General features: G+C 50.1%; 2 protein-coding genes across 3 annotated transcripts in view; one reads left to right on the top strand and one right to left on the bottom strand.

Annotated features, from left to right (window-relative positions):
• The window catches only part of LOC140071389 (catalase-like), a 29,605-nt gene extending 23,764 nt beyond the window's left edge, over positions 1–5,841 (top strand). The window contains exons 10-13 of the mRNA XM_072119067.1: positions 1,464–1,594; positions 4,525–4,632; positions 4,890–4,976; positions 5,200–5,841. Of these exons, the coding sequence (XP_071975168.1) occupies positions 1,464–1,594; positions 4,525–4,632; positions 4,890–4,976; positions 5,200–5,235 (362 nt within the window). The 3' untranslated portion in view covers positions 5,236–5,841. The remainder of the gene's footprint in view (positions 1–1,463; positions 1,595–4,524; positions 4,633–4,889; positions 4,977–5,199) is intronic.
• A 2,008-nt stretch (positions 5,842–7,849) lies between these two features.
• Positions 7,850–27,699, bottom strand: part of ELF5 (E74 like ETS transcription factor 5) — a 59,923-nt gene continuing 40,073 nt past the window's right edge. For both annotated transcript variants that reach the window (XM_072119066.1, XM_072119065.1), the window contains exons 2-7: positions 25,613–25,730; positions 16,304–16,537; positions 13,159–13,212; positions 10,157–10,225; positions 9,847–10,042; positions 7,850–8,523 (exon numbers count right to left, since the gene is read on the bottom strand). In XM_072119066.1, coding sequence (XP_071975167.1) covers positions 8,424–8,523; positions 9,847–10,042; positions 10,157–10,225; positions 13,159–13,212; positions 16,304–16,537; positions 25,613–25,727 — 768 coding nt within the window. In that variant the 5' untranslated portion in view covers positions 25,728–25,730 and the 3' untranslated portion in view covers positions 7,850–8,423. The remainder of the gene's footprint in view (positions 8,524–9,846; positions 10,043–10,156; positions 10,226–13,158; positions 13,213–16,303; positions 16,538–25,612; positions 25,731–27,699) is intronic.

Below are 27,699 nucleotides of genomic sequence, written 5' to 3'. Positions count from 1 at the left end.
TCTGGATTGCAGGGAGGCTCACACTGTGTAATGCTGCACCCCTTATTACAGGGCACCCCCCCATTATACAAGCCCCTCTGCACCCACACTGACCCCAAACCTGCTACCAGTGTCCACAAGTCTCAGCAAGCAGGTCTTTTATCACAGAGTGCAGGTCCTTCATCACAGAGTGCAGGTCCTTCATCACAGAGTGCAGGTCCTTCATCACAGAGTGCAGGTCCTTTATCACAGAGTGCAGGTCCTTTATCACAGAGTGCAGGTCCTTTATCACAGAGTGCAGGTCCTTCTTTATCACAGAGTGCAGGTCCTTCTTTATCACAGAGTGCAGGTCCTTTATCACAGAGTGCAGGTCCTTTATCACAGAGTGCAGGGCCTTTATCACAGGGTGCAGGTCCTCCATCACAGAGCGCAGCGTGCAGGTCCTCCATCACAGGGTGCAGGTCCTCCATCACAGGGTGCAGGTCCTCCATCACAGGGTGCAGGTCCTTCATCACAGGGTGCAAGTCCTCCATCACAGGGTGCAGGTCCTCCATCACAGGGTGCAGGTCCTTCATCACAGGGTGCAGGTCCTCCATCACAGGGTGCAGGTCCTCCATCACAGGGTGCAGGTCCTCCATCACAAGATCTCCTCCCTGTATACACTGTGCTACAAAGTCTGATGACCTTTTACCCACCAGGGCATCTCTGTGTAGAGTCAATGGCGAAGTTCAGTGTCCTGCAAAGTTTCCAGTGTCAGCGCTCAGTTGAACCTGACGCCCCCCTTACAGGATTTGGGGGGCCCTGGGGCCTTTTCCTCTGTTTTGGGGTGACATCCCTGGTCATACATGTTGTGTCACATACAGACATCTAACCTCTGTCCGCTGCTGTAAAGCCCGGGCAGAACATGTTCCTATATGGACCCGGCACGAACTTACAGAAACCTCTCTGCCTTGTGTGGATGAGACCCTTCTAGCTCTTGTGTGTCCTCACACTGCTGTGCTCTGTTCCCTATGCAGTCAGTGTTATGTATTTTCCCTGGAGAAATCAGCTTTTTGTGTGTGTTATTAGTAGCAGCAGGACTGTGATATATGGATCTATATTCCAGGATTGTACCAACCAAGAAACTGCTATAGTATTTACTTATAGCAGAAGGGCTGTGGATGAGCTCAGTGCAGAGAGCACAGAGCACAGCAGTGTACACACCCCAAGTGCACTTGGAGAAACTACAATCCTGGAATATAAATCCATATATCACAGTCCTGCTGCTACTAACAACATAGACAAAGGTCTGATTAAACATCTCTCCAGAAATCCATATCACTGGCTGCAGAGAGCACAGAGCACAGCAGTGTGAGTACACTTGGAGAAGCTACAATCCTGGAATGTAAATCTATATCTCACAGCCCTGCTGCTACTACAACTCCCTCCTTACACTTATCTTAAAGGAGAATTTAATTTTCTTTTCATTATATCTTGTTTTCTAGGTAATTCCCCAAATTATTACCCCAACAGCTTCACTTCCCCCCGGGATAACTGCAAGCACAAGGAGAAGACACATTCCATGTCAGGAGACATCGACCGCCATGATAGCAGCACTGAGGACAATGTGTCTCAGGTAAGGGAACCTGTCAGCAGGTGTGACCTACAGACTGCAGCCAGTGTTATTTCCTGGCACTGCTGTGCTCTGTGCTCTCTGCAGCCAGTGTTATGTACTGTCCCTGGAGAGATGTGTAATCAGACCTCACACTGCTGTGCTCTGTGCTCCCTGCAGCCAGTGTTATGTATTGTCCCTGGAGAGATGTGTAATCAGACCTCACACTGCTGTGCTCTGTGCTCTCTACAGCCAGTGTTATGTATTGTCCCTGGAGAGATGTGTAATCAGACCTAACACTGCTGTGCTCTGTGCTCTCTGCAGCCAGTGTTATGTATTGTCCCTGGAGAGAAGTGTAATCAGACCTCACACTGCTGTGCTCTGTGCTCTCTGCAGCCAGTGTTATGTATTGTCCCTGGAGAGATGTGTAATCAGACATCACACTGCTGTGCTCTGTGCTCTTTGCAGCCATTGTTATGTATTGTCCCTGGAGAGAAGTGTAATCAGACCTCACACTGCTGTGCTCTGTGCTCTCTGCAGCCAGTGTTATGTACTGTCCCTGGAGAGATGTGTAATCAGACCTCACACTGCTGTGCTCTGTGCTCTCTGCAGCCATTGTTATGTATTGTCCCTGGAGAGAAGTGTAATCAGACCTCACACTGCTGTGCTCTGTGCTCTCTGCAGCCAGTGTTATGTACTGTCCCTGGAGAGATGTGTAATCAGACCTCACACTGCTGTGCTCTGTGCAGCCAGTGTTATGTATTGTCCCTGGAGAGAAGTGTAATCAGACCTCACACTGCTGTGCTCTGTGCTCTTTGCAGCCATTGTTATGTATTGTCCCTGGAGAGAAGTGTAATCAGACCTCACACTGCTGTGCTCTGTGCCCTCTGCAGCCAGTGTTATGTATTGTCCCTGGAGAGATGTGTAATCAGACCTCACACTGCTGTGCTCTGTGCTCTCTGCAGCCAGTGTTATGTACTGTCCCTGGAGAGATGTGTAATCAGACCTCACACTGCTGTGCTCTGTGCAGCCAGTGTTATGTATTGTCCCTGGAGAGATGTGTAATCAGACCTCACACTGCTGTGCTCTGTGCTCTCTGCATCCAGTGTTATGTATTGTCCCTGGAGAGATGTGTAATCAGACCTCACACTGCTGTGCTCTGTGCTCTCTGCAGCCAGTGTTATGTATTGTCCCTGGAGAGATGTGTAATCAGACTTCACACTGCTGTGCTCTGTGCTCTCTGCAGCCAGTGTTATGTATTATCCCTGGAGAGATGTGTAATCAGACCTCACACTGCTGTGCTCTGTGCTCTCTGCATCCAGTGTTATGTATTGTCCCTGGAGAGATGTGTAATCAGACCTCACACTGCTGTGCTCTGTGCTCTCTGCAGCCAGTGTTATGTATTGTCCCTGGAGAGATGTGTGATCAGACCTCACACTGCTGTGCTCTGTGCTCTCTGCAGCCACTGTTATGTATTGTCCCTTGAGACATGTGTAATCAGACCTCACACTGCTGTGCTCTGTGCTCTCTGCAGCCTGTGTTATGTATTGTCCCTGGAGAGATGTGTAATCAGACCTCACACTGCTGTGCTCTGTGCTCTCTGCAGCCAGTGTTATGTATTGTCCCTGGAGAGATGTGTAATCAGACCTCACACTGCTGTGCTCTGTGCTCTCTGCAGCCAGTGTTATGTATTGTCCCTGGAGAGATGTGTAATCAGACCTCACACTGCTGTGCTCTGTGCTCTCTGCAGCCAGTGTTATGTATTGTCCCTGGAGAGATGTGTAATCAGACCTCACACTGCTGTGCTCTGTGCTCTCTGCAGCCAGTGTTATGTATTGTCCCTGGAGAGATGTGTAATCAGACCTCACACTGCTGTGCTCTGTGCTCTCTGCAGCCAGTGTTATGTATTGTCCCTGGAGAGATGTGTAATCAGACCTTACACTGCTGTGCTCTCTGCAGCCAGTGTTATGGATTATCCCCGGAGAGATGTGTAATCAGACCTCACACTGCTGTGCTCTGTGCTCTCTGCAGCCAGTGCTATGTATTATCCCCGGAGAGATGTGTAATCAGACCTCACACTGCTGTGCTCTGTGCTCTCTGCAGCCAGTGTTATGTATTATCCCCGGAGAGATGTGTAATCAGACCTCACACTGCTGTGCTCTGTGCTCTCTGCAGCCAGTGTTATGTATTGTCCCTGGAGAGATGTGTAATCACACCTCACACTGCTGTGCTCTGTGCTCTCTGCAGCCAGTGTTATGTATTGTCCCTGGAGAGATGTGTAATCATACCTCACACTGCTGTGCTCTGTGCTCTCTGCAGCCAGTGTTATGTATTGTCCCTGGAGAGATGTGTAATCATACCTCACACTGCTGTGCTCTGTGCTCTCTGCAGCCAGTGTTATGTATTGTCCCTGGAGAGATGTGTAATCAGACCTCACACTGCTGTGCTCTGTGTTCTTTGCAGCCATTGTTAGGTATTGCCCCTGGTGAGATGAGTATTTATAGCTTTCTGTATGGTTTTTATATCAGCAGGACTGTGATATATGGATTTATATTGTAGGATTGTAGCTTCTCCAAGTGCACTGAGGTGTCCTCACACTGCTGTGCTCTGTGCTCTCCCCAGCCACGGTCTTCTGTATTATCTCTAGAGAGATATGCAATCATACATCTGTGTATCTTGTTATTAGCAGCAGGACAGTGATATATGGTTTATATGCCAGGATTGCAATGGGGGCGTTTCCTCACACTGCTGTGCTCTGTGCTTTGCACAGATGTCCCTGATTGGGATGGCCTTTATCCTGTGCTACCTCTGCGCTATAGCAGAATTCTGATTCCATTCTACAGCAGTTACTCAGAGCAGAGGGAAGCGGGTGCAGAGGAGCCTAAGGCTGCACAGCAGTGTGAGGACACAACCTCAATATGGTAAATGCTGATGATCATCCTCCATTGTTCCAGGCGAGAACTTTCTATAAGCAGACGCTGAGCGAAGCCGAGCGCCAGAGACTGTGCGAGAACCTCGCGAGGCACCTGAAGGAGGCGCAGACCTTCATCCAGGAGAGAGCAGTAAGTCCCCGTCACCTCTCCTCCAATATTACCTGCCTCTGTTATTCTGCCTGGTCATTTCTGCCTACATTGACAAGTGGGCGTTACCCTTCCCCTGGACAGTGGGATCTGACAGTATCAGGGGGTCATAGGTCGCCCCCTGCTGGTTATTTTATAGATTTCCCGGAGGAATAACCGAGGGGCCGGACATTGCTCAGAGAAGAGGAAGCAACAATTTACTTTATTACGTCGGATTTTAGAATTTTTTTTATTCTTAGGTGAAAAATTTCCGGGACGTGGATCCAGAATTTGGGAAACGCATCCAAACTCTTCTGGACAAGCACAACAAGGCGGACGGGAAGAAGGTAGGACCCTCTGGCGCCCCCCAATCCTCACTCCTGACCCAGCACAGCGCCGCACATTGTATAGTGGCCACGCTTGGTATTGCAGCTCAGCATGATTCATCAATATCACTAAGGGGGACATTATATTTTATGTGGTTGGGGGGGGTAGTGGGCGTGGTCTAGAATATGTAAATTTGTCTACCAAAATTTTTAGTTCCTAAAATTCTCTCCTCTCCTCCTGTAGGAGCCGCTGCATTGTTACACCCGCTGCCTGTCATAAAAGATCACGGGAGCCGAGATGGTGATGAGAGGATCCGGAGCCGCCGATCTTAAAGGGAATGTGTCACATTAACCATAGGGTCCGCTCTTAAAGGGATCCCATCACATTAACCATAGGGTCCGCTCTTAAAGGGATCCCCGTCACATTAACCATAGGGTCCGCTCTTAAAGGGGTCCCATCACATTAACCATAGGGTCCGCTCTTAAAGGGATCCATTCACATTTACCATAGGGTCCGCTCTTAAAGGGATCCCCTCACATTAACCATAGGGTTCGCTCTTAAAGGGATCCATTCACATTTACCATAGGGTCCGCTCTTAAAGGGATCCATTCACATTAACCATAGGGTCCGCTCTTAAAGGGATCCATTCACATTTACCATAAGGTCAGCTTTTTAAGGGGTCCCATCACATTAACCATAGGGTCCGCTCTTAAAGGGACCCATCACGTTTACCATAGGGTCTGATCTGTTATCGATTTCTATTTGCCAGTAAATCTTATTAGAAGTGAAATCAAACTAGAGATGTAGCAGAGCTGAACCCGTCACAGCGCACAGTAATGATTCACTATGTATGAAATATTAAATCTGTACCTTGTCCCCCCCTAATGTGTCTGTATCAGTATATATGTATGTGTCCCTGCTGTAATCCTCTGTGCTGCTGTGCATACACTATATACTATATACTATATACAGCTATTGCTGAACTCTTATCTCTGTAGTTTGTGCTCCACCTACTGGAAGCCGACGGTAAAGATGCACATCCCTTTAAAGGGAACCTGTCACCAGGGGCACAGGCTGCTTCTAATGGATTTTTGTTGGATTTAATATTCTGGGCTGTGTGTCATGATGTTCTGCAGCAGCTGAGGTGCGTATAATGATGTTCTGCAGTGGCTGAGGTGTGTATAATGAGGTTCCGCAGCAGCTGAGGTGTGTAGTATGAGGTTCTGCAGCAGCTGAGGTGTGTATGATGAGGTTCTGCAGCAGCTGAGGTGTGTAGTATGAGGTTCTGCAGCAGCTGAGGTGTGTATGATGAGGTTCTGCAGCAGCTGAGGTGTGTATGATGAGGTTCTGCAGCAGCTGAGGGGTGTAGGATGAGGTTCTGCAGCAGCTGAGGTGTGTATGATGAGGTTCTGCAGCAGCTGAGGTGTGTATGATGAGGTTCTGCAGCAGCCGAGATGTGTATGATGAGGTTCTGCAGCAGCCGAGGTGTGTATGATGAGGTTCTGCAGCAGCTGAGGTGTGTATGATGAGGTTCTGCAGCAGCTGAGGGGTGTAGGATGAGGATCTGCAGCAGCTGAGGTGTGTATGATGAGGTTCTGCAGCAGCTGAGGTGTGTATGATGAGGTTCTGCAGCAGCCGAGATGTGTATGATGAGGTTCTGCAGCAGCCGAGATGTGTATGATGAGGTTCTGCAGCAGCCGAGATGTGTATGATGAGGTTCTGCAGCAGCTGAGGTGTGTATGATGAGGTTCTGCAGCAGCTGAGGGGTGTAGGATGAGGATCTGCAGCAGCTGAGGTGTGTATGATGAGGTTCTGCAGCAGCTGAGGTGTGTATGATGAGGTTCTGCAGCAGCCGAGATGTGTATGATGAGGTTCTGCAGCAGCTGAGGGGTGTATGATGAGGTTCTGCAGCAGCCGAGATGTGTATGATGAGGTTCTGCAGCAGCCGAGATGTGTATGATGAGGTTCTGCAGCAGCCGAGATGTGTATGATGAGGTTCTGCAGCAGCCGAGATGTGTATGATGAGGTTCTGCAGCAGCCGAGGTGTGTATGATGAGGTTCTGCAGCAGCCGAGATGTGTATGATGAGGTTCTGCAGCAGCCGAGATGTGTATGATGAGGTTCTGCAGCAGCCGAGGTGTGTATGATGAGGTTCTGCAGCAGCCGAGATGTGTATGATGAAGTTCTGCAGCAGCGCTTGAGGTGTGTATGATGAGGTTCTGCAGCAGCCGAGATGTGTATGATGAGATTCTGCCGCAGCTGGGGTCTGTATGATGAGATTCTGCCGCAGCTGAGGTGTGTATGATGAGGTTCTGCAGCAGCTGAGGTGTGTATGATGAGGTTCTGCAGCGCTTGAGGTGTGTATGATGAGATTCTGCCGCAGCTGAGGTGTGTATGATGAGGTTCTGCAGCAGCTGAGGTGTGTAGGATGAGGTTCAAGGATCATCTCCTCTCCCCCGATCCGTCGCTATTGTTCTCCTTGTTACATTGATGATGTTTTTCCAATTCTTTCACATTCTTAAAAATAATTCAAAAATCTACATAAAACTTCAAAGAAAATTTTAAGATTCAAAATCTGCACAAACCCAGGAAGTGATTCCTCCTAGAAGCCGGAGTCCTGTCCGTCCTGTGTCTCTGTCGGGGTGACCCCTAAAATATCTACAGGTTACCCCCATGTCGTGGGCGGGTGCAGGTTATTATAACACTTCCTCCCCCTAAGGTTCTTCTCTTCCTGGAGTCTTCATGTTACACTGACTTGAGGACCTGTGGTCATGTGACGTCTCTGTACAGGTCCTGCAGTCACGCTGGATGCAGGGATGAAGGTTACGCTGCCCCCTGGGATGAATTTGTAGCAAACCCTCAGCTGTGAGAGGCAAGAATTAGACTCCCCGATGTTAAATATATATTTTTTATTATTTCGGTTTTGCATAAAAATATAAATGACAACTAAATATTCACATTTTTACATCCATATACACAATTATGAAGCATAGATACAGTCCTGTTTCTTGTGAACAGGACCTCAGGGGCGGGGTTATGCTAATGTACACTAACGAAGGTGTGTCTATGTAGTTCGGGGGCGGGTCTGAGTGAGATAGGGCGGGGCTTAAGTTCATAGTGAAGTTCCAATTTCAATTGAAGTGGAATATGTGGTGAGATTTGGGTTTATAGTGACAAGACCCCCTGAAAAAGGTATCAACCCCCCAAAGTGATAAGTATAAAGGGGGGCACATACTTTTTTTTAATATCGCTGTAATCTTTATATACCTCATTGCTCCCAGACCAGTTCTGTCCTCATGTAGTGACTGACCCCCTGTATCCGCCCTATATGTGGGCGCTCGGGGGTTAATACTGATTGTCACTTCATGGTTCAGGTTCTGTGATGAGTTCAGTCCCGGCGGAGGTCATAGGTGAAAGTTGATTCATAGAATCTACGAGAATCGCCCCGATCGGCCCTGGGGGAGTGGCTCAGCACGTAACGGGTCGGTGCCACCCATAGGCGTTCTTGCCAAACTTGTAGACAAGTCGCCTATCGACCCGCTCCAGGATCCCGGTCTTGTAGTAGTGTCTGTGAGAAAGAGGCCGACATGTAAGGATGGCGGAGATACAGGGGGCACCAAGACGTGGTGGTGCCAAGATATACTGTCACTTATGCCGCCATATGGTGCACTCATAACCGATTCAGTCAAGGTTTCTATAGCACCCGCTATATGCCGGCTGCTATGCTATAGATATAGAATCCTAGGTTCTGGTTTCTGTGAGAGTTTTGGTACTGCATTCCTCTGTTCTGTGGATCGCCTGGTACTTGATCTCCTATTCTTAGCCCTGACCTCGGCTTGTTTACTGTCCATCCACAGGCTCCACCTGCCCTGACCTCGGCCTGCCCCCTGACTTCACCTTTGTTTCCTGACTTTGTTCTCTTGATGTCCTGTTCTTGATCTTCTACTTTTAGCTGCCCACCCTGTCCTCGGCTTGTTTACTGTCCATCCATAGACTACACCTGCCCTGACCTCGGCTTGTTTACTGTCCATCCATAGACTACACCTGCCCTGACCTTGCCTTGTTTACTGTCTATTAACAGACTACACCTGCCCTGACCTCGCATTGTTTACTGTCCATTCACAGACTACACCTGCCCTGACCTTGGCTTGCTTACTGTCTTTCTACAAATTACACCTGCCCTGACCTCGGCCTGCCCCCTGACTTCACCTTTGTTTCCTGATTTTATTCTCTTGCAGTCCTGTTCTTGATCTTCTACCTTTAGCTGCCCACCCTAACCTCAGCTTGTTTACTGCCCATCCATAGACTACACCTGCCCTGACCTCGGCTTATTTACTGTCTTACTATAGATTACACCTGCCCTGACCTCGGCCTGCCCCCTGACTTCACCTTTGTTTCCTTACTTTGTTCTCTTGATCTCCTGTTCCTGACATTCTACCCTCAGTTGCCCACTCTGATCTCGGCTTGTTTACTGTCCATCCACAGACTACATCTGCCCTGTCCTTGGCCTGTTTCCTGACTTTGATTCTGTTGACCTCTTGTATCTTTCCTCTTTCCCTGCCTTTTTTCTTATCCTCTGCTGCCTGCGCTGACCTTGGCTTGTTTGTTAGCCAGTCCAAGTTTATGGTTACATTCCCCCTACTGGGTTCTTTTGGTTCTGCTCCAGCCATTACCTACACCACTAGCGAGGTAGAGTTATGGGGGGCTCCCTGCAACCATTTAGGGGGTCAAAAAGTTGAAACCAGGGAGATCACAAAGTCAATGCTTAGGAGTCGCCAAGTGCTTGTGCCATACTGACATAATATCACCGATGGCCTTCATCATGGGGAGGGGGTCTATAGACATTCCACATCTCCCTGTACCATTATGACTACTTAGGGCCAGTACCTACCTCAGAGCCCTGCTGAGCTTTTCATAATTCATCCTGTCGTTGCGTTTCCTCTGACCCCACATACGCGCCAAAGCCTCAGACTTCACCACACGGAAGATCCCCTGCTCCCGATCCTCCCAGTCTAAGATCCCATCATTCTCCTCGGGGGCCAGGAGAAGATCGCGGAGGAATTCCCATAAATGTGAACTGTGTGCACCTACAACATAGAAGGAACCTACCTGAGCAAGGTGAGACCATAGAAACCCCCCACAGAGGCCATAGAGAGCCCACACAGAGACCATACAACCCCACACAGGACTTGTAGACTTACCAGGTCGGTAATGGTTCTGAGATCGGTGTCGCTTGACCGGTTCTGACTTTACATAAACTTTGTAATCACCTGGAGGAATAATAAAGTAATGACATGGTTAGGACTATGGGGTCAGGCATCAGGTCTGTATCTATGGGGTCAGGCATCAGGTCTGTATCTGTGGGGTCAGGCATCAGGTCTGTATCTATGGGGTCAGGCATCAGGTCTGTATCTATGGGGTCAGGCATCAGGTCTGTATCTGTGGGGTCAGGCATCAGGTCTGTATCTATGGGGTCAGGCATCAGGTCTGTATCTGTGAGGTCAGGCATCAGGTCTGTATCTGTGGGGTCAGGCATCAGGTCTGTATCTATGGGGTCAGGCATCAGGTCTGTATCTATGGGGTCAGGCATCAGGTCTGTATCTGTGGGGTCAGGCATCAGGTCTGTATCTGTGGGGTCAGGCATCAGGTCTGTATCTATGGGGTCAGGCATCAGGTCTGTATCTGTGGGGTCAGGCATCAGGTCTGTATCTGTGGGGTCAGGCATCAGGTCTGTATCTGTGGGGTCAGGCATCAGGTCTGTATCTATGGGGTCAGGCATCAGGTCTGTATCTGTGGGGTCAGGCATCAGGTCTGTATCTATGGGGTCAGGCATCAGGTCTGTATCTATGGGGTCAGGCATCAGGTCTGTATCTGTGGGGTCAGGCATCAGGTCTGTATCTATGGGGTCAGGCATCAGGTCTGTATCTATGGGGTCAGGCATCAGGTCTGTATCTGTGGGGTCAGGCATCAGGTCTGTATCTGTGAGGTCAGGCATCAGGTCTGTATCTGTGGGGTCAGGCATCAGGTCTGTATCTATGGGGTCAGGCATCAGGTCTGTATCTATGGGGTCAGGCATCAGGTCTGTATCTGTGGGGTCAGGCATCAGGTCTGTATCTGTGGGGTCAGGCATCAGGTCTGTATCTATGGGGTCAGGCATCAGGTCTGTATCTGTGGGGTCAGGCATCAGGTCTGTATCTGTGGGGTCAGGCATCAGGTCTGTATCTATGGGGTCAGGCATCAGGTCTGTATCTATGGGGTCAGGCATCAGGTCTGTATCTGTGGGGTCAGGCATCAGGTCTGTATCTGTGGGGTCAGGCATCAGGTCTGTATCTATGGGGTCAGGCATCAGGTCTGTATCTATGGGGTCAGGCATCAGGTCTGTATCTGTGGGGTCAGGCATCAGGTCTGTATCTGTGGGGTCAGGCATCAGGTCTGTATCTGTGGGGTCAGGCATCAGGTCTGTATCTGTGGGGTCAGGCATCAGGTCTGTATCTATGGGGTCAGGCATCAGGTCTGTATCTGTGGGGTCAGGCATCAGGTCTGTATCTGTGGGGTCAGACATCAGGTCTGTATCTATGGGGTCAGGCATCAGGTCTGTATCTGTGGGGTCAGGCATCAGGTCTGTATCTGTGGGGTCAGGCATCAGGTCTGTATCTATGGGGTCAGGGATCAGGTCTGTATCTGTGGGGTCAGGCATCAGGTCTGTATCTATGGGGTCAGGCATCAGGTCTGTATCTGTGGGGTCAGGCATCAGGTCTGTATCTGTGGGGTCAGACATCAGGTCTGTATCTGTGGGGTCAGGCATCAGGTCTGTATCTGTGGGGTCAGGCATCAGGTCTGTATCTGTGGGGTCAGGCATCAGGTCTGTATCTGTGGGGTCAGACATCAGGTCTGTATCTGTGGGGTCAGGCATCAGGTCTGTATCTATGGGGTCAGGCATCAGGTCTGTATCTGTGGGGTCAGGCATCAGGTCTGTATCTGTGGGGTCAGGCATCAGGTCTGTATCTGTGGGGTCAGGCATCAGGTCTGTATCTGTGGGGTCAGACATCAGGTCTGTATCTATGGGGTCAGGCATCAGGTCTGTATCTGTGGGGTCAGGCATCAGGTCTGTATCTGTGGGGTCAGGCATCAGGTCTGTATCTATGGGGTCAGGGATCAGGTCTGTATCTGTGGGGTCAGGCATCAGGTCTGTATCTATGGGGTCAGGCATCAGGTCTGTATCTGTGGGGTCAGACATCAGGTCTGTATCTGTGGGGTCAGACATCAGGTCTGTATCTGTGGGGTCAGGCATCAGGTCTGTATCTGTGGGGTCAGGCATCAGGTCTGTATCTGTGGGGTCAGGCATCAGGTCTGTATCTGTGGGGTCAGGCATCAGGTCTGTATCTATGGGGTCAGGCATCAGGTCTGTATCTATGGGGTCAGGCATCAGGTCTGTATCTGTGGGGTCAGGCATCAGGTCTGTATCTATGGGGTCAGGCATCAGGTCTGTATCTGTGGGGTCAGGCATCAGGTCTGTATCTATGGGGTCAGGCATCAGGTCTGTATCTATGGGGTCAGGCATCAGGTCTGTATCTATGGGGTCAGGCATCAGGTCTGTATCTATGGGGTCAGGCATCAGGTCTGTATCTATGGGGTCAGGCATCAGGTCTGTATCTATGGGGTCAGGCATCAGGTCTGTATCTGTGGGGTCAGGCATCAGGTCTGTATCTATGGGGTCAGGCATCAGGTCTGTATCTATGGGGTCAGGGATCAGGTCTGTATCTGTGGGGTCAGGCATCAGGTCTGTATCTATGGGGTCAGGCATCAGGTCTGTATCTGTGGGGTCAGGCATCAGGTCTGTATCTGTGGGGTCAGGCATCAGGTCTGTATCTGTGGGGTCAGGCATCAGGTCTGTATCTGTGGGGTCAGGTATCAGGTCTGTATCTGTGGGGTCAGGCATCAGGTCTGTATCTGTGGGGTCAGGTATCAGGTCTGTATCTGCGGGGTCAGACATCAGGTCTATGAGATACAATGTAGGGACACACATACAGAGCAGGGGAAGGGTCTCATCCAGCGCAATTCCAGGAGGGACAATAGAGGGACAATAGAGGGACAATAGAGGGACAATAGAGGGACCACCCAGTCCCGAGGTCTTAGCTGATATTCCAGATTTGCAAAGATACTAAAAATCGATTTTTAAAAAAAAACAAGTGTTGTCACTTACGGTCAGCGCTGTGTGATGGCGGCGCTTCCTCTGTAGTGGTGAGTAATGGGAGACCTGGGGGGAGGAAGGAGATACATCACTACCGCCGCCCTGCAGGAGATCCCCACAATCCTCAGCACATCCTTGTCCTTTGTCACAGGCTGGACTGTTGTCTATGGGAGGATCTTCTCAAACATAACCTACTAGTACATAGAAAAACTTCTCCGGATCATCAGGACCCAGAGCTCCACAAAGACACCATACAACCCCACACAGAGACCATACAACCCCACACAGAGACCATACAACCCCACACATAGGCCATACAACCCCACACAGAGACCATACAACCCCACACAGAGACCATACAACCCCACACAGAGGCCATACAACCCCACACAGAGACCATACAACTCCACACAGAGGCCATACAACCCCACACAGAGACCATACAACCCCACACAGAGGCCATACAACCCCACACAGAGACCATACAACCCCACACATAGGCCATACAACCCCACACAGAGACCATACAACCCCACACAGAGACCATACAACCCCACACAGAGACCATACAACCCCACACATAGGCCATACAACCCCACACAGAGGCCATACAACCCCACACAGAGGCCATACAACCCCACACAAAGACCATACAACCCCACACAGAGAACATACAACCCCACACATAGGCCATACAACCCCACACATAGGCCATACAACCCCACACAGAGGCCATACAACCCCACACAGAGACCATACAACCCCACACAGAGACCATACAACCCCACACAGAGGCCATACAACCCCACACATAGGCCATACAACCCCACACATAGGCCATACAACCCCACACAGAGGCCATACAACCCCACACAGAGACCATACAACCCCACACAGAGGCCATACAACCCCACACAGAGACCATACAACCCCACACAGAGGCCATACAACCCCACACAGAGGCCATACAACCCCACACATAGGCCATACAACCCCACACATAGGCCATACAACCCCACACAGAGACCATACAACCCCACACAGAGACCATACAACCCCACACAGAGACCATACAACCCCACACAGAGAACATACAACCCCACACAGAGACCATACAACCCCACACAGAGAACATACAACCCCACACATAGGCCATACAACCCCACACAGAGAACATACAACCCCACACAGAGACCATACAACCCCACACAGAGACCATACAACCCCACACATAGGCCATACAACCCCACACATAGGCCATACAACCCCACACATAGGCCATACAACCCCACACATAGGCCATACAACCCCACACATAGGCCATACAACCCCACACATAGGCCATACAACCCCACACAGAGACCATACAACCCCACACAGAGACCATACAACCCCACACAGAGACCATACAACCCCACACAGAGACCATACAACCCCACACAGAGAACATACAACCCCACACAGAGACCATACAACCCCACACAGAGAACATACAACCCCACACAGAGACCATACAACCCCACACAGAGAACATACAACCCCACACAGAGACCATACAACCCCACACAGAGACCATACAACCCCACACACAGACCATACAACCCCACACATAGGCCATACAACCCCACACATAGGCCATACAACCCCACACATAGGCCATACAACCCCACACATAGGCCATACAACCCCACACATAGGCCATACAACCCCACACATAGGCCATACAACCCCACACAGAGACCATACAACCCCACACAGAGGCCATACAACCCCACACATAGGCCATACAACCCCACACAGAGGCCATACAACCCCACACATAGGCCATACAACCCCACACATAGGCCATACAACCCCACACAGAGACCATACAACCCCACACAGAGGCCATACAACCCCACACAGAGACCATACAACCCCACACAGAGGCCATACAACCCCACACATAGGCCATACAACCCCACACAGAGACCATACAACCCCACACAGAGGCCATACAACCCCACACATAGGCCATACAACCCCACACATAGGCCATACAACCCCACACAGAGGCCATACAACCCCACACAGAGACCATACAACCCCACACAGAGGCCATACAACCCCACACATAGGCCATACAACCCCACACAGAGACCATACAACCCCACACAGAGGCCATACAACCCCACACAGAGACCATACAACCCCACACATAGGCCATACAACCCCACACAGAGACCATACAACCCCACACATAGGCCATACAACCCCACACAGAGACCATACAACCCCACACAGAGGCCATACAACCCCACACAGAGACCATACAACCCCACACAGAGACCATACAACCCCACACAGAGGCCATACAACCCCACACATAGGCCATACAACCCCACACATAGGCCATACAACCCCACACAGAGGCCATACAACCCCACACAGAGACCATACAACCCCACACATAGGCCATACAACCCCACACATAGGCCATACAACCCCACACATAGGCCATACAACTCCACACAGAGGCCATACAACCCCACACATAGGCCATACAACCCCACACAGAGACCATACAACCCCACACAGAGGCCATACAACCCCACACAGAGACCATACAACCCCACACAGAGACCATACAACTCCACACAGAGACCATACAACTCCACACAGAGACCATACAACCCCACACAGAGACCATACAACCCCACACAGAGACCATACAACCCCACACAGAGACCATACAACCCCACACAGAGACCATACAACCCCACACAGAGACCATACAACCCCACACAGAGACCATACAACCCCACACATAGGCCATACAACCCCACACATAGGCCATACAACCCCACACATAGGCCATACAACCCCACACAGAGGCCGTACAACCCCACACAGAGACCATACAACCCCACACAGAGACCATACAACTCCACACAGAGACCATACAACTCCACACAGAGACCATACAACCCCACACAGAGACCATACAACCCCACACAGAGGCCATACAACTATGTGGGAGGCAGAAACGTGAGCCACAGGCTGGACTATTGTCTGGTGTACTGCCTCGTAACAAGCATAACCTACCTATACAATCTCTATATCTCAGTGTACTATGTAATAAACTTCTCAGTGATGCCTCCCATCCCCTTCTTCTTACCATGTGTCCGTATCTCCTGCAGCAGGCTGTAGAGGTAGTGGCCGCAGGCCCCCGCCGCCTCCGTGAAGTCCTCCTTGCTCATGTTGCAGAGCTCTAGGCCGCTGACGTTGAAGTGGGAGAAGGGGATGCAGGTGGCGTCCAGCTTGTGGTTGTCACAGCAGTACTGAAGCCACTCACACACATGGTGCCTGCTCCAATGCTCTGGGGGGAGAGAGGACCACTGGGAGGGGACATCTGCAGGGAAGGAGATACAGGTCATGGACCCTACACCCATATATACATATCTAGAAATATATCACCTTGATTTTTACTTTTTTACTATGAGAACTGTCAATGTGTGGAATAGCCGAGCTCAGGCGCTGGTCACAGCAGGGACAGCAGAGAGCTCAGGCGCTGGTCACAGCAGGGACAGCAGAGAGCTCAGGTGCTGGTCACAGCAGGGACAGCAGAGAGCTCAGGCGCTGGTCACAGCAGGGACAGCAGAGAGCTCAGGCTCTGGTCACAGCAGGGACAGCAGAGAGCTCAGGCGCTGGTCACAGCAGGGACAGCAGAGAGCTCAGGCTCTGGTCACAGCAGGGACAGCAGAGAGCTCAGGCGCTGGTCACAGCAGGGACAGCAGAGAACTCAGGCGCTGGTCACAGCAGGGACAGCAGAGAGCTCAGGCGCTGGTCACAGCAGGGACAGCAGAGAGCTCAGGTGCTGGTCACAGCAGGGACAGCAGAGAGCTCAGGTGCTGGTCACAGCAGGGACAGCAGAGAGCTCAGGTGCTGGTCACAGCAGGGACAGCAGAGAGCTCAGGCGCTGGTCACAGCAGGGACAGCAGAGAGCTCAGGCTCTGATCACAGCAGGGACAGCAGAGAGCTCAGGCGCTGGTCACAGCAGGGACAGCAGAGAGCTCAGGCGCTGGTCACAGCAGGGACAGCAGAGAGCTCAGGCTCTGGTCACAGCAGGGACAGCAGAGAGCTCAGGCGCTGGTCACAGCAGGGACAGCAGAGAGCTCAGGCGCTGGTCACAGCAGGGACAGCAGAGAGCTCAGGTGCTGGTCACAGCAGGGACAGCAGAGAGCTCAGGCGCTGGTCACAGCAGGGACAGCACAGAGCTCAGGCGCTGGTCACAGCAGGGACAGCAGAGAGCTCAGGTGCTGGTCACAGCAGGGACAGCAGAGAGCTCAGGCGCTGGTCACAGCAGGGACAGCAGAGAGCTCAGGCACTGGTCACAGCAGGGACAGCAGAGAGCTCAGGTGCTGGTCACAGCAGGGACAGCAGAGAGCTCAGGCGCTGGTCACAGCAGGGACAGCACAGAGCTCAGGCGCTGGTCACAGCAGGGACAGCAGAGAGCTCAGGCGCTGGTCACAGCAGGGACAGCAGAGAGCTCAGGCGCTGGTCACAGCAGGGACAGCAGAGAGCTCAGGCGCTGGTCACAGCAGGGACAGCAGAGAGCTCAGGCTCTGGTCACAGCAGGGACAGCAGAGAGCTCAGGCGCTGGTCAAAGCAGGGACAGCAGAGAGCTCAGGCTCTGGTCACAGCAGGGACAGCAGAGAGCTCAGGCGCTGGTCACAGCAGGGACAGCAGAGAGCTCAGGCGCTGGTCACAGCAGGGACAGCAGAGAGCTCAGGCGCTGGTCACAGCAGGGACAGCAGAGAGCTCAGGTGCTGGTCACAGCAGGGACAGCAGAGAGCTCAGGTGCTGGTCACAGCAGGGACAGCAGAGAGCTCAGGCGCTGGTCACAGCAGGGACAGCAGAGAGCTCAGGCGCTGGTCACAGCAGGGACAGCAGAGAGCTCAGGCGCTGGTCACAGCAGGGACAGCAGAGAGCTCAGGCGCTGGTCACAGCAGGGACAGCAGAGAGCTCAGGCGCTGGTCACAGCAGGGACAGCAGAGAGCTCAGGTGCTGGTCACAGCAGGGACAGCAGAGAGCTCAGGCGCTGGTCACAGCAGGGACAGCAGAGAGCTCAGGCGCTGGTCACAGCAGGGACAGCAGAGAGCTCAGGCGCTGGTCACAGCAGGGACAGCAGAGAGCTCAGGCGCTGGTCACAGCAGGGACAGCAGAGAGCTCAGGCGCTGGTCACAGCAGGGACAGCAGAGAGCTCAGGCGCTGGTCACAGCAGGGACAGCAGAGAGCTCAGGAGCTGGTCACAGCAGGGACAGCAGAGAGCTCAGGCGCTGGTCACAGCAGGGACAGCAGAGAGCTCAGGCGCTGGTCACAGCAGGGACAGCAGAGAGCTCAGGCGCTGGTCACAGCAGGGACAGCAGAGAGCTCAGGCGCTGGTCACAGCAGGGACAGCAGAGAGCTCAGGAGCTGGTCACAGCAGGGACAGCAGAGAGCTCAGGCGCTGGTCACAGCAGGGACAGCAGAGAGCTCAGGCGCTGGTCACAGCAGGGACAGCAGAGAGCTCAGGCGCTGGTCACAGCAGGGACAGCAGAGAGCTTCATGAAGGGTCTAGATGCCTTTTTACACCTAAATAACATTGATGGTTATGTTATATAGAATTGTTTCCCCTAAATCCCTTCCTCATCCAATCCCTTCCCTTCCCTGGTAGAACTTGATGGACAAGTGTCAGCCATATAAACTATGTAACTACAGGCGGTCCACAGGTTACGTACAAGATAGGTTCTGTAGGTTTGTTCTTAAGTTGAATTTGTATGTAAGTCAGGACTGTATATTTTATAATTGTAGCCACAGCCCAATTTTGTTTGGTATCTGTGACAATTGGATTTTAAAAATGTTGGATTGTCATCAGAACCGGGATTAACGATAAAGCTTCACTACAGACGCCTGTGATAACTGTTACAGCTGATCATTGTAGCCTAAGGATAAAGTACAGGAAATTACCAACATCCAGAGATCCGTTTGTAACTAGGGGTCGTCTGTAAGTCGGGTGTTCTTAAGTAGGAGGCCGCCTGTATATGTAACCCCTTAACATTTGTTCTCATTTACAGTAGTTAAAACATTAGGCTGCCATTTACATCATAACCACAAGGTGGCGCTGCAGCTCAGCAGGACGAATAGAAGTGCGACATTGTAGCGATTTGTGTCAGACCCAAATCTGTTACCGATCCCCCAGTAATAAAAAAATACTGGAAATCACTTCCATATCAGGATGCCTTGAATTTTTGGACAGTGGAGGGTCTGATTCCTAGAGGTCCCAGGCAGTGAAAAGGTTAATGATAAGAATCTTGGTCTAGTGAAGGGAAGGGGAGAGGATATTTGGGAGTCTACAGCAGTGTAGGGGTAATATCAGAATCCTCCTGGTGTAGGATGGTGATGGGGCTGATTTTAGGATACCTGGGGGTCTAGGGCAGTAAAGAGGATGATTTTAGGATACCTGGGGGTCTAGGGCAGTAAAGAGGATGATTTTAGGATACCTGGGGGTCTAGGGCAGTAAAGAGGATGATTTTAGGATACCTGGGGGTCTAGGGCAGTAAAGAGGATGATTTTAGGATACCTGGGGGTCTAGGGCAGTAGAGGATGATTTTAGGATACCTGGGGGTCTAGGGCAGTAGAAGATGATTTTAGGATACCTGGGGGTCAAGGGCAGTAGAGGATGATTTTAGGATACCTGGGGGTCTAGGGCAGTAGAGGATGATTTTAGGATACCTGGGGGTCTAGGGCAGTAGAGGATGATTTTAGGATACCTGGGGGTCTAGGGGAGTAGAGGATGATTTTAGGATACCTGGGGGTCTAGGGCAGTAAAGGATGATTTTAGGATACCTGGGGGTCTAGGGCAGTAAAGAGGATGATTTTAGGATACCTGGGGGTCTAGGGCAGTAAAGAGGATGATTTTAGGATACCCGGGGGTCTAGGGCAGTAGAGGATGATTTTAGGATACCTGGGGGTCTAGGGCAGTAGAGGATGATTTTAGGATACTTGGGGTCTAGGGCAGTAGAGGATGATTTAGGATACCTGGGGGTCCAGGGCAGTAGAGGATGATTTTAGGATACCTGGGGGTCCAGGGCAGTAGAGGATGATTTTAGGATACTTGGGGGTCTAGGGCAGTAGAGGATGATTTTAGGATACCTGGGGGTCCAGGGCAGTAGAGGATGATTTTAGGATACCTGGGGGTCTAGGGCAGTAGAGGATGATTTTAGGATACCTTGGGGTCTAGGGGAGTAGAGGATGATTTTAGGATACCTGGGGGTCTAGGGCAGTAGAGGATGATTTTAGGATACCTGGGGGTCCAGGGCAGTAGAGGATGATTTTAGGATACCTGGGGGTCTAGGGGAGTAGAGGATGATTTTAGGATACCTGGGGGTCTAGGGCAGTAGAGGATGATTTTAGGATACCTGGGGGTCTAGGGCAGTAAAGAGGATGATTTTAGGATACCTGGGGGTCTAGGGCAGTAGAGGGGTTAATGTCTGAATCCCTGGTGGTCTAGGACTGTAAAGAGGATGATTTTAGGATACCTGGGGGTCCAGGGCAGTAGAGGGGTTAATGTCTGAATCCCTGGTGGTCTAGGACTGTAAAGAGGATGATTTTAGGATACCTGGGGGTCTAGGGCAGTAGAGGGGTTAATGTCTGAGTCCCTGGTGGTCTAGGACTGTAAAGAGGATGATTTTAGGATACCTGGGGCTCCAGGGCAGTAGAGGGGTTAATGTCTGAATCCCTGGTGGTCTAGGGCAGTAGAGGATGATTTTAGGATACCCAGGGGTCTGGGGGAGTAGAGAGGTTAATGTCTGGTGGTCTAGGGCAGTAGAGGATGATTTTAGGATACCCAGGGGTCTAGGGGAGTAGAGAGGTTAATGTCTGAATCCCTGGTGGTCTAGGGCAGTAGAGGATGATTTTAGGATACCCAGGGGTCTAGGGGAGTAGAGAGGTTAATGTCTGAATCCCTGGGGGTCTAGGGATGTAAAAAGGTGAATTTTAGGACACCTGGAGGTCTAGGACAGTGAAGAGGAATCTAGGATACAAGGGGTTATTTTAGGATACCTGGGGGTATAGGGAAGTAGAGGGATTAATTTCTGAATTTCTGGTGGTCTCGGAAAATAAAGAGGTTGTATTTAGGATATCAGGTGATTTAGGACAAAAAAGGGGTTGATTTTAGGATACCTGGGGGTCTAGGGCTGTAGAGGGGTCAATGTCTGAATCCTTGGTGGTCTAGGACTGTAATGAGAATGATTTTAGGATCCCTGGGGGTCTAGGACTGTAATGAGAATGATTTTAGGATCCCTGGGGGTCTAGGGGAGTAGAGGGGTTAATGTCTGTATCCCTGGTGGTCCAGGGATGTAAAAAGGGGTTGATTTTAGGACACCTGGAGGTCTAGGGCTGTAGATGGGTTTAAAGACTGAATCCTTGGTGGTCTAGGACAGTAAAGAGGATGATTTTAGGATTCCTGGTGGTCTATGACAGCGCCCCCACTGGTAAAGTGTAGTATTACACCAGTAAAATGACACTCAATGGACCTTGTGGGTGCTGGGTCCTCCAGAGTGATGGACCCTGAGTGATGGTTCTGTTGTCGCTGACTCCTTGGACCTTTAATAGCCCAGGACTTCTCTGAACCTGACAAATCCATAGGATGTTCCCGCCTGCTGGATCCTGCCCGGATCATTTGCCTACTGGATATGAGGGAAAACCCCCGCTGTACAGATAGAACTTAACAAGTCCTGACAATCTGATGATTAACCCCGCGCGCCTTTCATGTTAATGACACAACAGCAATTAGAGATGTGATAATATTGGGAAGGATTCATTTATTCCTGCGAGTAACCTGGTAACAGAGAACAACAGCTCAGCCCTAAGAAGATCCAGAGACACATCCCGAGAGTAAAGATCAGCAGAAACCCCAGCACTGGGACCATGGGACTAATGATAGTATCAGGGTCACGTGGGACTAGGGGTCAGGGGGTCGGTCATCATCTAGGTAATGTCCCTTTATATTTGGCTTCTATAGTGTTATAGGGATACAAAGTGGCCCCAAAAGCAATAAAAATAGGAGTGGGAACTGAGGAAGCCGAGATCATTATCTTTTTTTTTATTGATATGCAAATGAGTCTGCAAGTGCAATGGTGGTAATTGGTCTGATTTGTTAACAAACCTCTGGATTGGTCACATCCAGGTCACAGAGCATGCCCACTACACACTCCCATAACAGTCTATAGGTGATGAACACAGATCCCCCCTCCCTATACAGGTCACAGAGCATGCCCACTACACTTTCCCGTAAAAGTCTATAGGTGATGATCACAGCTCCCCTCCTCCATATACAGGTCACAGAGCATGCCCGCTACACTCTCCCAAAAAGGTCTATAGGTGATGAACGCAGCTACCACCCCCCCTTTCTATACAGGTCATAGAGCATGCCCACTACACTATCCCATATAAATCTATAGGTGATGATCACAGCTCCCCTCCTCCCCCTCCCTATACAGGTCATAGAGCATGCCCACTACACTATCCCATATAAGTCTATAGGTGATGATCACAACTCCCCTCCTCCCCCTACCTATACAGGTCACAGAGCATGCCCACTACACTCTCCCATAAAGGTCTATAGGTGATGAACACAGCTACCACCCCCCCTTTCTATACAGGTCATAGAGCATGCCCACTACACTTTTCCCGTAAAAGTCTATAGGTGATGATCACAGCTCCCCTCCTCCCCCTCCCTATACAGGTCATAGAGCATGCCCACTACACTATCCCATATAAGTCTATAGGTGATGATCACAGCTCCCCTCCTCCCCCTACCTATACAGGTCACAGAGCATGCCCACTACACTCTCCCATAAAGGTCTATAGGTGATGAACACAGCTACCACCCCCCCTTTCTATACAGGTCATAGAGCATGCCCACTACACTTTTCCCGTAAAAGTCTATAGGTGATGATCACAGCTCCCCTCCTCCCCCTCCCTATACAGGTCATAGAGCATGCCCACTACACTATCCCATATAAGTCTATAGGTGATGATCACAGCTCCCCTCCTCCCCCTACCTATACAGGTCACAGAGCATGCCCACTACACTCTCCCATAAAGGTCTATAGGTGATGAACACAGCTACCACCCCCCCTTTCTATACAGGTCATAGAGCATGCCCACTACACTTTTCCCGTAAAAGTCTATAGGTGATGATCACAGCTCCCCTGCTCCCCCTTCCTGTACAGGTCACAAAGGAGGCCATTATCCTCTCCCATGGAAGTCTATAGGTGATGATCACAGCTTTGCTTCTCCCTATCCCTGTATAGGTCACAGAGCATGCCCACAACACTCTCCTATAGAAGTCTATTAGTGATGTTACAGCTTCCCTCCATGTGAGCATGCCCACCACAGTTTCCCATAGTTGTAATGTAATATCTGTAATGTCACAACCTTTAATCTTCTCCCTCCCTTCACAGGTTACAGAGCATGCCCACTACAATCCTCCATATAAGTCATCATCTCCAGACTACCTTTCATGTTCCTGCAGCAGCTTTAAATTCCCATAAATATGTATGTTAAAATATACAAATATGCAAAAAAAAAAGAACAGATTAAAAAAAAAAAAAAAAAGAAAATGTGGATTTCATTGCCTCTAAGGCGGGTTCTGAGGAAGGTGAATAAACACTGAATGTCTTAATTAACTTTAATTCCCTTTACATTTAGCCTCTAGTGTTGTTCTAATTAAATAATTAAACCCTGATTTTATGTTAATCGGTGAAATTACTGCGCCGTGGTGTTTGGCCCTTGACGTCGGTGCACCAGGAGGCTCTGACTGTGTAGCTTAATGCTCAGGGGAACTTAATGAATGAATCACGTTGTAATTAGCGATGTTGTATCAATCTTAATGATAACACACGGCACGGAATGATAACTACCCCATTAGTGACGGGGCAGTGGCCGTGATGACGATGGGGTGACTGGCCAGAGACCCTCCTTATGGGCCAGGCTTTGTCATCCATTCCCAGAACTGGCGTCATGACTAATCTGACCTGGGCTCTGGGCCAGGATCCTGAGCCTACATGATGATACCAGGTGCCATATCACCACATGGATCGGGAGCGATGTGCCAACCTACCGAGAACCTATAATTAAGCCCCATCGGATGAGAACACGTATGCAAATAACCTAAAAATAACCGGGCGCCTCTGCCGGCACAGGAAGTCATCGATATACCTGAGGGACACAGGAGCTTCCTAAAACCATCAGTTATACCTCATGTCCTGCTTCAAGAACAGGGACTGAAAAATGAGCAAAATTGGGTAAAGGATAAGATTTTTCCCTGATCCCCCCTGTCGGATCCAAACTACTGCCCCATTTTCCTGGTCCTAGAAATGGCCAATAAGCCAATCATTGACTACAGCGGTGACCTGCTTCCACCAGTGATTGGTCAGGTGGCACCTCCTGTGTGATAGGACCACATATGGACCAACAGGGTCCTAGTAAGCAGCAGTGGGGCAGCGGTGACCCAAATTTGACACCATTGCTTCTGTGGATGAGGTTCCTGAGCAAAAAGTTGGTGGATCTAGAGGCCACTTGATGTCCTGCTGCTGTGGGATAAAGTAGAGGAAGCTTAGGAGGCCACAAGTTTAAACCAGACTTGCCAAGTCTCCCGAAAGACAAGAAAGGGAAGTCTACTGGGTGCTGCCAAAGGGTGACACCAAACGAGATCATCGTGGATGGGGACATCAATCCAAAGGAACTGGTGGGCAGAGCTTACGAACGTCTCCTAAGTGGGACTAGAGCACCAACAGGACCCTCAGATATCACTAGATTACTAGCATCGGGCCCCAATGTCAAAAAAGTGGCACTTCCAGTGGCGGAGGGGACAGCCCTGATGGCATAAAGATGGTCCCAGTGATGAAGGGACATGACCAAAGTGAAGTTCACGGTTGACTTCTCTATTCTCGTAGAGACCTTGATCTAGGAGACTTAGACCAGGATTAAGTGGCTTCGAGCTTCTGGTGGTTGTGTCCATTGGCCCTTGCGTTTAGGGTTTGATGATCTCTAAGGGATAAGTAATCTAGTGCAAGGTCTTCAGTGATATCTGAGGGTCCTGTTGGGGCTCTAGTCCCAGTTAGGAGACATTAGTAAGTTCTGCCCACCAGTTCCAGGTGTCCTTTGGATTGAGGTCCCCATCCATGGTGATCTTGTTTGGTGTCTTTGAGGTCCATTAATTTCCCTTATTAGTCAGTGATTAGTTATTTTTCCCACTGTTCACTATCCATAGCTAGAAGTTGGATCCATATGGGGTTGTCTACCAAACCATTGGGAACTAGCTTCTAATCCTTGGTCCATTGGAGGATCTTCTGATAATATGGAGTCCACCATCACTAATGAAGTTCTGTCTCTTTCTCATATAAGATTTATGCATATAACAGGGGTGGGGGGATCTTACCTGGTGAGGGGTCTCTGTATGTGGGGTACAGGTCAGCGCAGAATAAGTCTGTCCATGAAAAGTGGGCTTCAGCATACGTGGGCATAACCAGGTTGTGTGTAGAAGAGTCTATCATCCCCTGCAATGGACAAACAATGGGTTAATGACTAAGTTTTAGGATCAGTCTCTAAATTATAATTATTGAGGTTCCTGACACCGAAAAGGTTTGGTAAGTTGTGTCCGAAAGTCATCACAAGGTCAGGGGGTGCAGAGCATCGGGGATGGAGCAGCGGTGGATCCATGAGGACCAACCTTCCACATCCTAAAGTTCTCTAGATAGACTGGAGTAGGTGACCCAGGGGTTAAGTGTAAGTACTTACCCCTGACCTGCCATCATGGGGTTTCCAAAAATTCCTGAAAACCCCTTTAAGACCTGCTGGTTCTCTCATCCATGGATGGGGCTGGTGGTGAGTAACATCGAAAGGGAAATCTCTATAATGTGCGAAGGATCTGATATTGAAGTGTATAAGTTTCCGTAATGTAAATGATGTCAATTCCGAAAACGTTGCATTTTGTTGCCGTTCTGCAGAATCATTTGGTCGTTTTTGGTTAAAGTTGAGGTACAAAGTTGCTTTTGCTGCAGATTCTTTAGATTGTTGTAGTTTGGGATGTTCCGTAAGAGACGCGGCGACATTGTCTCCAGGTGTAGAAGAGTCAACACAGACACCAGCGCCATAGGTAAGTATGGAGACGTCTTATCTTACTGTGTGATCTCCTAAACCTGCGCTACATAATACGGAGAGATAACAGGAGGGGCTGAGGACAACCACGTACAGTCCACGTGTTCCCAGAGATGTGACCTGTACTCCATGCAGCATAGTCATGTATAGTAATCTGTAGTAATCTATGCTGCTGTGAGTACCTGCTTCCACAAGGGACTATGCTGCAGTGAGTACCTGCTTCCACAAGGGACTATACTGCTGTGAGTACCTGCTTCCACAAGGGACTATACTGCTGTGAGTACCTGCTTCCACAAGGGACTATACTGCAGTGAGTACCTGCTTCCACAAGGGACTATACTGCAATGAGTACCTGCTTCCACAAGGGACTATGCTGCTGTGAGTAACAGCTTCCACAAGGGACTATACTGCTGTGAGTACCTGCTTCCACAGGGTACTATACTGCTGTGAGTACCTGCCTCCTCAAGGGACTATGCTGCTGTGAGTACCTGCTTTCTCAGGGGCTATCCTGCTGTGAGTACCTGCTTCCACAGGGGACTATACTGCTGTGAGTACCTGCTTTTTTAGAGACTATGCTGCTGTGAGTACCTTCTATCTCAAGGGAATAAACTGCTCTGAGTACCTGCTTCCACAAGGGGCTATCCTGCTGTGAGTACCTGCTTTCTCAGGGACTATACTGCTGTGAGTACCTCCTTTTTTAGAGACTATGCTGCTGTGAGTACCTGCTTTCTCAAGGGAATAAACTGCTCTGAGTACCTGCTTCCACAAGGGACTACACTGCTGTGAGCACCTGCTTTCTCAGGGACTATACTGCTCTGAGTACCTTTTTCCACAAGGGACTATACTGCTCTGAGTACCTGCTTTCTCAGGGACTATACTGCTGTGAGTCTAGAGCCCCACAAAGTGTTCAGGCCAAGAAATATATCTGACATAAGTCCTGTACTACAGATTGAAGCTGCCTGAGACCACTCATATCTGGAAAACCAGCGCATTTCATTCATGTTTGGATGCAGAGGATAATTTTAGAAATCCATGGCAAAACTCAAAAATGTATTTGAGAATTTTGCAGGATTTTTGCAGCTGTAGTGTAAATTTGCTGCTAAATTTGAAAATCCCCCCTGAGCTCTCTACTTCCTGTGAATAATTTTTTAATCTCTCATCCAGTTGGATTGCACTCAGAGTAGTGATGCAAATCTGCACTAAATCCTTCATATCTGGGCATGGCTTAAAGGGATGGTTCACTTTACCACATCTATAGACTTGTTGATGGAACTTTATGGACCCAACTGGTACTGGTACTGTATCTGCACCGAGCCGTAGCTTCCAATGCTCCCAATGGTTGTCTAGTGATGTCTCGCAGTGAATGGG

Source organism: Engystomops pustulosus, chromosome 7, assembly GCF_040894005.1.
Source record: "Engystomops pustulosus chromosome 7, aEngPut4.maternal, whole genome shotgun sequence".
Lineage (NCBI taxonomy): Eukaryota > Metazoa > Chordata > Amphibia > Anura > Leptodactylidae > Engystomops > Engystomops pustulosus.
The sequence above is the reverse complement of the archived record's forward strand: the minus strand, read 5'-3'. Positions and strand labels throughout refer to the sequence as shown.